This window comes from Apostichopus japonicus, chromosome 19 (genome assembly GCF_037975245.1).
Source record: "Apostichopus japonicus isolate 1M-3 chromosome 19, ASM3797524v1, whole genome shotgun sequence".
NCBI lineage: Eukaryota > Metazoa > Echinodermata > Holothuroidea > Aspidochirotida > Stichopodidae > Apostichopus > Apostichopus japonicus.
In genome coordinates this window covers 22674466-22687230 of record NC_092579.1, presented here as the reverse complement: position 1 = coordinate 22687230, position 12765 = coordinate 22674466, and the positions used below count along the sequence as shown (strand labels likewise).

Here is a 12765-nt window from a genome sequence, read left to right as displayed (position 1 = left end):
AGCTATGCAACCTAATGTAATGCTTGTTTAAGCACATTATCAGTTACCATCATTTTTTGTGCTTACTGTGAAAGAGCATAATATGAAGTACAGATATTTTGAAAATATGGAGGATTGAAGGTTACATAAATTATTTTTAGATTTTCTTTTTCTATTACTCCGAGCAAGCTTATGGAAGGGTTGGGGTTCATGCAGCAGCTAATCTTGCTCCTCCTCTATCTTCGGTCGTGATATGGAAATTTGCAAGTGCCATGAAAGGCCAAGATCTCAGCTATCAAGTGGTGGGTAGGATATGCCAGTTGAAAAATTCTATCTATGCTTTGGCAGGTCTTGAAAGTGAGGAGTTTAGTGTATAAGTCAATGTAACAATTAATTGTGGTGCGACACCTATCTATAGGCACACTTTGAAAGTGCAATGACCGCACTCATTGTGACGTACAATTGCGTAATTTCTATGAAAGCTGCATACCTACACCGGCTGATGTCTTGTTGCAGTGCAGCCTGAACAACATGTGTATATACAGTATACAAGGCTCCGGTGCGACAGCAGAGACTGGTCTATCGGCTTTACAATCATGGCGTTCACATTTAAGCACGCTGCGAAACAAGTAAGTGCATGATTTCTACGAACGTAAGTGAGTTGAAAAATATGGCAATAATTATACACTTGTGTTGTACTGCATTGTTATCTTAGGATACTTTCGGTGGGAAAGTTATGGAACAAAACAAGAGTTGAAAATGTATTTCAGCGTAGCCTACCGTAGTACGCGCCTAGCCTTGAACCGTGCTTTGTACGGCTTTAGCAAAACTTAGGCTAGACCCATGATAATCTGGTAACCTATGCTAGACTGGATTGGCTTTGCAATGTTAGGCTATTGTATTACTAACAAATAACCAATGTCAATTTTAATGCTTTAGCAAGTAATCAACTCAGAGGCTGTACATTCCAGATAAACTTGAAAGAAAACCAGACAAACCCAATGTAATGACTATTTGTCGGAGTTAGGATGTTCACTGTTAATGGCGTTATGCTATTGTTAGTATTAGTTTCTGCATGTTACTGTTAGTACAGTCTGCAGGGAGGCAACTTGGTTACTGCCATAGAAACCAGTAGGCCCCTACTGTAGTTTCCATTCACTGGTGTGAAGTATGTTGAATTGCTATGCTGTAACATTTTATATTACAGACAAGGTATGTCTCATATCAGCAAAAACAAATTTAGGATACAGCATAGATGCCAAATTTTTATCAGTTTGATTTCATCATTATCCATTTGGTTTCACTAGAGGTATAATTATAGAATACAGGGCCATTCATTAACTCTTCCCAGCATCCGGATGCGCGGTGTGTTACGCCCTCTAAAATTCCATCACGTATTTATTTTGACTCCGCATCCGCGCATCCACCACGGGAGTACTAGGAAAGGACCTAAGAAAATTTTCGAAAAGTCTCCCCATATACCATCACATATTTCATTTTGACTCCGCATCCGAGCATCCACCCTGGGAGTACTAGGAAAGGACTTAGATAATTTTTGTAAGTTTCCCCATATACCATCACATATTTTCCCGCATGTACGAAGATATTCCACATCAATAGTGTGTCCTTCTTAAAAGGCATCGGTACATGTGCGACGCCCTCTAAAATTCCACCACCGAAGTACTAGGAAAGGACTTAGGAAGTTTTTGACTCCGCATCCAAGCATCCGCGCATCCACTCAAAAAGAAAGAACTTGGACTTTGACATTTTTTACTCACATACGTACTGGGGTGAGACTGAGCATCCGCGCATCCGGATGCTCAGATAGAATCATCGAGTGGCCCTGTATTCTATAATTACTCCCCATAATTACTGCTGCAATAGTTCATTGGTCAGCAACAAAGAAATGGGACTTCCATTCATTAAGAAAAATACTCTCATTGCGTTAATGCATAACAAACTGAGTGAGCACACTGAATTTAATTGCCTATATATGGTATGATAGTTGCACTAGTAGCTCAGGCCTAAAGGCTACTGTAATTTTAGTGATGGGGATGGTAACCCAGTGACTGACGAAAGAATTACTACCTGGTCCAAGCCTTTACTACCCGGTACAAAAATTCGTAAAAATCAAGTAACATAGGTCTCCATTGTCAGTAACAGCTTTATTTAGAGCTTTAAAGTAATGAAAGGGAGCAAAGAATTCATGTGTATTCTTCGTAATTTAATCATTTGTGATATTCCCTTCTATCTTGATGTGTTAAAGTGTAAAATGTGGTGAAAATTTGTTACTGTTCCCGTCTGTGAAAGTTATGGTCATACTTTTGGGCAGCTCATAAATAGACCACCCTGATTTGAAATTTAGTGAAACGGCCCCCAGAAAATTTGAGCAGAACTCATCCATACTTTAATGGATCAAGCAACGTGTGATTGGTCTGTAACTACACATTGGACATCAACATCACCATTCCTAAAAATGAGGACTGATTAATGTAGTTTTTGGAGACTTTCCAGCTAATCTATGAAAAGTTGGGACCTTTTGAAGCGCTAACCTTAGTGCACAGCAGTGAAAGAACAGGTTGGATAGGTCAAGTTTAAGCATGATATCGTCGGCTCGATAAGTGCTGTAACTTTCTTGTAAGAAACTTTTGGTTTGCAAAGTGTACCTGTAAAATATCTCGCATTGCTTAATTATATAGCAGTTTTATGCAAATATACATTAACAAATGCTTTGAAGAATTCTTCAATTATGCAAACCCCATTTTCATGAATAATTCTATCAATGGCACATTGCACTGTTAAGCTTGAAAGGCTGTAGAGTTGCACACTTGAAACTCACAATCCTTTTTCATAGATCATTAAACATCATTGGGGGAAAACATTGCATATGTTGCTTTTGAAAAAGCAATTTTACGATATAAGTAAGTAAATGTAAATTGTGGCTTTGCAGTATAAATCAGTTCACCTGTTAAATGAACAGTTTTTTACAGTCTTACTATATATGTGAGTGAAAGCCTTGCATAGCCTATATGTAGTAACATTAGGCTTATGTACTGTAAGCCTTCTGTATAGGCCAAGTGAGTTTTGAAGTTGAATGCATAATGTTCGGTTACCCCGGGGACTGACCAGAATTAGCAAATGGATAACCGGGAGCAAATGTTAGGACTGTTCCCATCAGCACTAAATAAGTTATTCAATTCTTCTCTATTTTTTCTCCTGTTTAGATGCAGAAATGGGGAAGCATAAACTTGCAAGTAAGACTTATCCAGTCATCAGCCCCATGTGCAAGTTCACAGGTAAGCTAATGATAAATTGTACACCAGGGGTGTGATGATATACGGGATATATATGTTTCTAGAGGACATGAGCTTTTAAGGGATATGTTTGCTGATTACACTTTTATAGTTCATATATATGTAGTGAAAGAACTGTAAACTGATCACATCTCCTAAGAAGTAGCTTTGCATGTGAAATTTGACTAAAGATTCCTGTTGGTGATAATTGATCTATGTATAAAAAAAATGCGACACAAAATCAAAAGTTCCAAACCCTGTGGGTGGTAGAATGAGTAGGGGGGTCATTGACCGGAGGGGTCTGGTCATAGAGGGCGCACAGTGTTAAAGGTTACCAGTTTACTCTGGGCACGGTAGAACAAGAGTGCTGAGGTTGTGAGGAGACAGGTAAGCTCCTCACTCGTAAATATCCAGACATGCTCAGTTTTGGGATATTAGTCTGTGTATGATTAATTTAGATGAATGTAACAAAGGTTTAGCAGGGATTAGCATGGCAGAAATGGATATATTAAAAAGTATAGTGACTAATTCTTGAATGAGTAAAAGTAAAACTTTCTAATTATTTTAGGCTTTTAGGTCAGTACACTATATGTGGTAAATAGTTGGTAACTCAGCAGCACTACAGCAATTTAACATTCGTATTATCCAAGCACTCTATGTGAAAAAAGGAAATTAGAATTACATTACATATATATATATTTGATGATCTGTAATTTGTAAACCGTTATCTATCTAATACAACCTATGGTGGACGTTCGTATCCTGGTCTTCATCGAGCGATTGTGCTTAGTACCAAAAGGATCACAAATTGTTTTGAAATGTTTACCATCTTCATCTTTCAGGTGGCGATGAGCCATTTCGACAAAGGACATTTTCTTCCCTACGGAAAAGTTGAGGAAAACGTCAACATCGTCAAAGACATCCTGAGGAGGCCGCTGACCATGTCCGAGAAAATTCTCTACGGACATCTGGATGACCCCAAGAACCAGGTGAGCACAGTGTACTACCAATTTTGAGATCTTTTTATGGTTCAATGCTGAGCTTAACTTTAATAGCTTCATTTCAAAATGTTCACAGGAATGTTGCCTCAGGAGATTTTGTTGTCCAACTAACCTTTCAACAAACGCAAAATGATATTTTGCGGGAATAATTTTGGACATATTACATTAGGTTCAGTGAAATTTTGTTAATATTAAAGAAAGAGGAAATTCAATGGTTAAGTCATTATTCTATGTGATAGTCGATGCTTGGAATCAACAAGGTGGTTCTCCATGCAGATAACAAACAGTTTTTACTCCCATGTGGAAGATACAGTGGCTTTAATATTCCTTCATTACAACACTTCAGACAAGTCAAAATTACATCAAAAGGGTCGCTAGGAATCGCAAGTTTTCCCAACGCAAAAAGAGGCGAAGTATTGATGATCTTAACATTACTTGTTGATAGTGGCATAATTTTCAGTAACAACACTGGTTATTTCACCATAGATATATGGTAATGGTGATTAGTAATTTCCATATTCATACAGTAGAAGGGGCAATATTTTGGGGGAAATTCATGTGGAAGAATGTACCTGTTTTGCTACAGTGACAAAACAAGAAACTTTGAGAAGTGCAATGAAACTTTAATCTACAATATTGAGTGCAAGTGATCTGTCCCGTGTGTCACATATTTTTTGTCTCAAGATATTCAAGCAAAGGAACTACTTTTGTGGGATCTCTATAACCATCTACAGAACTGTTTACTAGATTCTGTCTAGATGAGCTTAAAATACCGCAACTTTCAATCCATTTGTATCTCCGCGGTCAAATTCCTCAGCTGTTTTAGGAAATGAGGTAATTGATGAGCAGTTTGTCACCTTTCCATACTTAAATCGGTCATTTCCTCTACGTACAGGTTATATACAGCACAGTATGATAGGATTTATGATTGAAGATGTATATATGACCAATACCATTCAAAGGGGTTACTTAAAAGTAACGTTCTCAAGTCAAAATGGTTGTACAGTGGACATTGTTACATTCCTCTAATGTATTATCTTGTGGTTTCATGTTAACTGTTAATTATTAAGCTCTCCAGTTTTCTCTTGTTTTTTAGTTTTTTGATAATATATATATATATATATATATATATATTATATATAATTAATATATATATAATTTATTTATATTTATATATGGTTTATTTCATACAAACTTAACTGTTCAAAATTTAGATTGTTTTGATGTCTTTGTTTGAAACATAGCACATCTGCAAATATCTCAAATATAGATGAGTGTCATTTGTGTAATAAATTTGCCAAATTTTTTCAGTGGCAGCATTTGGAACCTTGGTGTTCAGCCTATAATAGATACCCCAAGATTGTCACAAATTTGGGCAGACCCCTTATGGAAACCCCCTCCCACAGAAATGCGCTTACTATTTGATCATTCATGTTATGAATTAGTTCACAGCAAATATTAATTGTAGGTATATATTGCAACAATTTATCAAACATCTTCTATGGTTGTCATCTCCACTCATTCAGATTGGTCTCCCATTTTGATGATCAAACAATCTATTCACACAAGACAATAGAACTACCGTATATCACAGATAATCATGGTTTGATAATATGTTTACCATATATGGCTTAATTTGTATTCCTCATGACAGGAAATTGTGAGAGGTGAGAGTTACTTAAGGTTAAGACCAGACAGAGTTGCAATGCAAGATGCCACAGCACAGATGGCCATGCTCCAATTCATATCAAGTGGATTACCCAAGGTGAGTTGAATGAGGGGGCAGTATTCAAGTTTAAGGTTTTCTGATTCAGCCATTCCTTTTCTCTAAATGAGTACAGTGTTTATATTGTTATTTGGTACCCCTGGTCCCCATTTATTCTCAGCCTTGGCCCTCACACAAGATATATGGTTAAAAGAGATTTTTGCCAAGCTTGATCTATTATCGCGGCAGCAGGTGTGAAATACTGAGGGGAAAGCCACTTACTTTTTTTATAAAACAAATATCCTCACATGTAAAGCCTACTACTACAATAGTTTCCACATTTATGTACCTCACTGAACCTTCATGCAGCCTGATTTCTTGAAATAAAGTTCCTTGCTGTAGTTGAGAATTTTCATTTGATTAGCCTAATTATTAGCTAATTGCACCATACTGGGCATTTAAGAAATTTTGTGGCATTTCTTATGGAACATTACTTAAAGTTACTTTAATAGTTTCAAAACAAAACAAACAAACAAATAGAACTTATATAATAAAACCTATATCTTTCAGTACTGAACAGTGGTAAACTAGCTCATCAACAGTTCTGTACAATACCAAGGATTTATTTTGTTTTTATTTTTCCTCCCCACAGGTTGCGGTTCCTTCCACGATCCATTGCGATCACTTAATCGAGGCTCAGGTCGGTGGAGATGAAGATCTCGCCAGGGCAAAGGTAGATTATCCCGAATTAATTCATAATTTCGTCAAAGTCATAAGCTTACAGGGTATGCCAGAGAGTTTGTACACAACTCACAAGCCAAGGTGATCTTCATTGATCCCTGTCTGGTCATGTCATCTCCATGGAAACCTCTCTTACCAGTGTTTCCTTAAGTGACTGAGATTCACCGACGTAACTTTTCACTTTTCTAAGTTTCTAAGATTACTGTCGGCCAACTTTCTCTGAACTAAGGTAGAGCCCACACATACATTAAGCAGCTCCCTCAACTGGGATGAAGGTGGTAGTTGTTTCATAGTTGTTTGGCCACTTTGAGTGGACAACACAACAGATTTGATTATGTGAAGCCCATCATTTGAGCAATTAAGAAATGCTGTGCATAAAACAAAACAGTCACGTACAAAGAATAATTTGTGCAATATTCATTGCTATCTATGTAATGTGATATTACACCCCTCTCTAGTACAAGCCATTCAGTCACCAAAAACAGCCGTGGTGTCTTAAAATAGCTGAGTTTTAATTTAGTCCAGCGTACCACCAATGACAACGTTCAATGATTCTCAATAAGAGCGACACATTAGCTGATATGCAGCAGATCTAAGAAGTCTCTTCTCTGACAATCCATTCATTATCGGTTATTTTTTTGGCAGGACATCAACAAAGAAGTATACAATTTCCTCTCCACGGCCGGTGCAAAATACGGAGTGGGATTCTGGAGGCCAGGAAGTGGAATCATCCATCAGGTAAATGACACAACTGAACTTTAAGCCATCAGTCAAATTTTTTTCACAGGTTTAAACAATACTGCCGATTCTAATTACATGACATTTTAACTTTGTTAATTCATGTCATTTTTTAATCTTTTTCTGTTATCTTAAATTGTGCTTTGTTTTTTTTCTTCTTTCAGATCATTTTGGAGAACTATGCCTTCCCAGGAGTATTACTGATAGGAACTGACAGTCACACCCCTAACGGTGGTGGGTTAGGAGGGGTGTGCATCGGTGTTGGCGGTGCAGACGCAGTAGACGTCATGGCCGACATTCCTTGGGAGTTGAAGTGCCCAAAGGTAAGTGGATAGAGAGACCTTGTGACAAACCATGTCAAAACTATATAAAATAAACTTAAGCAAGGTTGTCTCACTTGAGGTGTTACAACATTTTACAAATCTTGGTGTCCAAATTTTTTTTTTTTATTACCACTCCTTGGAAGCTGCTTCCAATATGGTGTTTTGAAATTGGTAGGTTAAATAACAAGTGTATTCCATGCCAGCATAATTGCTGTGTTGTGGCATATTTCATTCCCTCCTCCCCCCCACCCATCCCCCTTTCTCTCTTAAGTGTGTAACATGATAGATTACACAAAGTGAAAAGAATATCTGGTAGAGTTTGCAAAACTACCTCTGGTTATTTTGTCTCTCTCTCCGTTTTGCTATTCCCACGTGTCCCTTCCAACCTTATCTGACCTTTGGTACGCTACGGAAGTGTTACTCCATTGACATTCACTTCCAGGTCATAACCGACTTCCTGTTCTATCAGTAAGTATCATAGGAAAAGTTGCTAGATACATGTTTATGCTTTCCTTCCTTTATTGCAGGTGATTGGTGTTAAGCTGACTGGAAAGTTGAGTGGATGGACTTCACCAAAAGGTATGAAATATAATATATAAAAAAACTGCTTCATAAAGGAATGAAGAATAAAGCACAATATCATTAGGCATAGATGTTTAATTTAAGTCAGAGTATGTTTTCCAAACAAGCCTGAGTAAGCTCTTCCTCTGACTATTATCATGGAATTGCATAAAGAAATACAGTGAAACCTGTATTTATCACTATCAAACAACAAAGTGTCCTTTGTACAGCATCTCCAATAGAAAATCTGTGACTTCAAGCTTATTTCTGTATTTCATATGATCAAACACATTATGTCATAGACTGACAAAATAATGCTATATTAAAGCTATATTAATCAGATCTAGTTTTTACCAGCTTTTGTTCTAACACTGGACAACAGTGGTAAACAGATTTACAAGATAGCTATCATTTTGTAATTAGACCATTTTAGCCAGAATCCTGAATAAAGAAAAACAAATAATTAAAACAATATATATAACTCTGAATCAATGTATGAGGCAAATCCTCAGATATGCTCCTACAAATTTAGTTATCAATTTGCTTGTCGATTTTCTGAAAAAGCCAAACTTTATAATCAAATGGAAAGATTTTTACTTTGGGGTCTGATGTTACATATACAGTGTACTCCTTAACTGACTGGATAGTGGTCGCTAGTGTGACATTAAGTCTTCCAAAACCTATGTAGGAGCTTGCCTCTCGTCTCTGGACTGGGCAAAATTCCTAATAGTATATCATTGTTCCAATCTGACAGTGGGTAGTTTTGAATTATCATATTGTATCTCATGTGGTCTCATCGCCGTTAGTCTTGCAGAAGTATTTATTATAAGTGGTCTCGTAATCCAATATCGTTCTGCCTTCCCTGTTTCATTCGTAGACGTGATCCTGAAGGTGGCCGGTATCTTAACTGTCAAGGGTGGCACAGGTGCAATCGTGGAGTACTTTGGACCCGGCGTGGATTCCATCTCATGCACAGGTTTGTTTGTTTTGATGATCTAAATCTAAATGATTCTTCATGACAGATTATAGATTATTGGAAAACATAGCTTAGGAAGGGGAAGATAACTTCTGATATCATAGTTATCACTAGCATGTTCCTGTAGAGGCTAATGACAGCAGCCCAATAATACCTGCTGATAATAAGCAGTAAAACCAGGCTTATGTTTGGTACGGAATCATGAAGCTTCTTTGACTAAGAATTTTTTACAGACTCATCGTGTGTCTGTCTTCTTCATGTTTATTGCCAGTCCATTTTTTTTCATACTGGCAAACAGCAAAATCCACAGGCATTTAGCCAGTAAAATAGCCTGAATTTCAAGGCCTGGTTGTCTTGTGTTGAATAAATATATTTATTTAGAAGAAGCAGTTTATCATATTTTGTTTTTATGTTATTCTAGTTTGGTGAACCTGGGATAAAAAAATTAACTGGTCATTTCATGTCGCATTAAAATGTTACCATGTACATATTTCTAATATGAAATTGTGACGATCTCTCTCTTTTTACATCAGTATTTTTTTACCACATAACTCATTAATAGACAAAATCTATTAAAGTTAATACTAAGAAAATAATTGCTTGGTTATGGATTAAAATAACCAGAGTCTTAAGATGTATTAGGACCATTTCCGACAGTGAGCACATTCCTCGCTCAGAATCACTGAGCTATGGCGATATATCTTTCTGAGCAAAGCTCTAAAAAACTGTTCAGTTACACTTTTCACGACAATTACTTCCAGAAGTTAGGGTCAAACTTTGCTAATCTTGAAGAAAGATGTGGTCAATAATACCTGACAATTGCATTCTAGTCTTTGTTGTCAGACTCATCATTCAAACTATAAAGTGCCACCAATAAATGGTTAAGAAATAAACCTGTGTTTTTCTTTTGTGTGCGTTGAAATCAGGAATGGGTACTATCTGTAACATGGGTGCAGAGATAGGTGCTACCACCTCCATCTTCCCCTTCAATGACAGAATGGTTGACTACCTCAAGGCAACCAGGAGGGAAGGTAAGTTGTAAATTGTATATTATTATACTATTATATCACTGCATCAATCTATCCCTTCTGTGATAAGATGGTTGATTATCACCGTGCGAGGTGAGGCGAGGCAAGGCAAGTCATCATATTATTCATAACATGGTGTAAAACAATTAACATAATCACCACCCGTTGTCTGCCCCTTTAGTGACAAGGTAGTCGATCATCAAATGACAACAACTGGTGTAATTTGTTTATCATCCCCAATAACAATGTGTGAGAGCAATGAAATACGGCTTGAAATATTTGCCAGCACTCGTAGTAAATTTTCTGTAGTGGCCATCATTTTAGCCAGCAATTCCCTTTCCCTTGTAAACCAGAGAAAATCGAATCACCTAGTCGATGGCAAGCAGTTACCATGGAGCTGTAACAGAGATGAGAATGTAATATTATTGAATTTTTTCAAACCCCTCTCTAAAATGTCTTGGGAAGGGGGGGGGGAGTGGTGGGTTCGTTGGGTGAGTCAGCCTCTTTAAAGTAAAGTTTTAAGTGAGTAATATCTCGGAGGGATTTGGTCTTTATTCACAGCTGTCGTGAAGGCAGCCCTTGGGAGGGGGGAGGGTAGGGAGGGGGGGGAGTGGTGGGTTCATTGGGTGAGTCAGCCTCTTTAAAGTAAAGTTTTAAGTAATATCTCGGAGGGATTTGGTCTTTATTCACAGCTGTCGCAAAGACAGCCCTTGGGAGGGGAGGGGTCGTTGGGTGAGTTAGCCTCTTTAAAGTAAAGTTTTAAGTGAGTAATATCTCGGAGGGATTTGGTCTTTATTCACAGCTGTCGTGAAGGCAGCCCTTGGGGGGAGGGTAGGGAGGGGGTCGTTGGGTGAGTTAGCCTCTTTAAAGTAAAGTTTTAAGTGAGTAATATCTCGGAGGGATTTGGTCTTTATTCACAGCTGTCGTGAAGGCAGCCCTTGGGGGGAGGGTAGGGAGGGGGTCGTTGGGTGAGTTAGCCTCTTTAAAGTAAAGTTTTAAGTGAGTAATATCTCGGAGGGATTTGGTCTTTATTCACAGCTGTCGTGAAGGCAGCCCTTGGGGGGGGGGAGGGTAGGGAGGGGGTCGTTGGGTGAGTTAGCCTCTTTAAAGTAAAGTTTTAAGTGAGTAATATCTCGGAGGGATTTGGTCTTTATTCACAGCTGTCGTGAAGGCAGCCCTTGGGGGGGGGAGGGTAGGGAGGGGGTCGTTGGGTGAGTTAGCCTCTTTAAAGTAAAGTTTTAAGTGAGTAATATCTCGGAGGGATTTGGTCTTTATTCACAGCTGTCGTGAAGGCAGCCCTTGGGGGGGGGGGAGGGTAGGGAGGGGGTCGTTGGGTGAGTTAGCCTCTTTAAAGTAAAGTTTTAAGTGAGTAATATCTCGGAGGGATTTGGTCTTTATTCACAGCTGTCGTGAAGGCAGCCCTTGGGGGGGAGGGTAGGGAGGGGGTCGTTGGGTGAGTTAGCCTCTTTAAAGTAAAGTTTTAAGTGAATAATGTCTCGAGGTGATCTTTTCTTCATCCACAGCTATTGCGGAGGCAGCCCTGCAGTACAGACACGTCCTGACAGCAGACGAAGGAGCTGAATACGATGAACTTGTTGAAATAGATTTGAATACAGTAAGTGTCATTGTTCCTACCTAATTGGCTTCTCAGTTCCGACCTCCTGTTTATTTATGGCTTCTTAACAATGTTAATCGAACAATACTTCACTTCTCAGCATCTCCCTGTTTGAATAATAGACAACTTTCCCTAGAAAAGAAAAAAAAAAGTGTCTATTCTACAAAACTTAAATATTATCCCCCGTAGGACCTCTTGCGAGGTCGAACAGGGGTAAACTCCTTTATTGTTGTTGTGACATTGGGTCACCATTTACAAAACGGAACAGACAATAGTTTACGTTAACAATATATGAGATCTGATCATTTCATTCCTGACTGTCAGACTTAATATTAACTGTTCTTGAATTGACAAATATGTTTCTTTGTATGAGTGCATCAGTTTGGATCTTTAAGTTGCTGTTGATTTACGCTTTCATAGTTTCATAAATCCATTGTATACATACTTTGGGTGTGCTGTTTGTGGGTTTGATGCATGCAATAGGTTCATTGTTTTGTAATGGAACAGAGAATGGTTTGTCAATAATATTTGAAGGCTCATGATTGGATTCCCCAGATAATGTCAGACTCGATATAAACTGTTCTTGAATTGACAAACATTTTTTGCTTTGCTGAGAGCATCGGTTTCGTCAGACCTTTGGCTTACTCTGCTGTTGATTTACTGTTTCATTGGGTTATAAGCCATTGTTTATATATTTGCTGTACAGTTGGAGTTTTAATCCATGCTAAAACTTCTTCAGGTGCAAATGTACATTTTATGGACAAAATTTGGCTTTTGGTGTCGTATACTGCTATATTAGTCCTTG

At 38.1% G+C, this 12765-nt stretch overlaps 1 protein-coding gene across 1 annotated transcript in view; it reads left to right on the top strand.

Moving 5' to 3' along the window:
• Nucleotides 1-465: 465 nt before the first annotated feature.
• Nucleotides 466-12765, top strand: part of LOC139959809 (aconitate hydratase, mitochondrial-like) — a 30756-nt gene continuing 18456 nt past the window's right edge. The window contains exons 1-11 of the mRNA XM_071957684.1: nucleotides 466-608; nucleotides 3204-3275; nucleotides 4115-4261; nucleotides 5928-6038; nucleotides 6631-6711; nucleotides 7365-7457; nucleotides 7622-7780; nucleotides 8308-8359; nucleotides 9219-9317; nucleotides 10244-10348; nucleotides 11869-11960. Coding sequence (XP_071813785.1) covers nucleotides 576-608; nucleotides 3204-3275; nucleotides 4115-4261; nucleotides 5928-6038; nucleotides 6631-6711; nucleotides 7365-7457; nucleotides 7622-7780; nucleotides 8308-8359; nucleotides 9219-9317; nucleotides 10244-10348; nucleotides 11869-11960 — 1044 coding nt within the window. The 5' untranslated portion in view covers nucleotides 466-575. The remainder of the gene's footprint in view (nucleotides 609-3203; nucleotides 3276-4114; nucleotides 4262-5927; nucleotides 6039-6630; nucleotides 6712-7364; nucleotides 7458-7621; nucleotides 7781-8307; nucleotides 8360-9218; nucleotides 9318-10243; nucleotides 10349-11868; nucleotides 11961-12765) is intronic.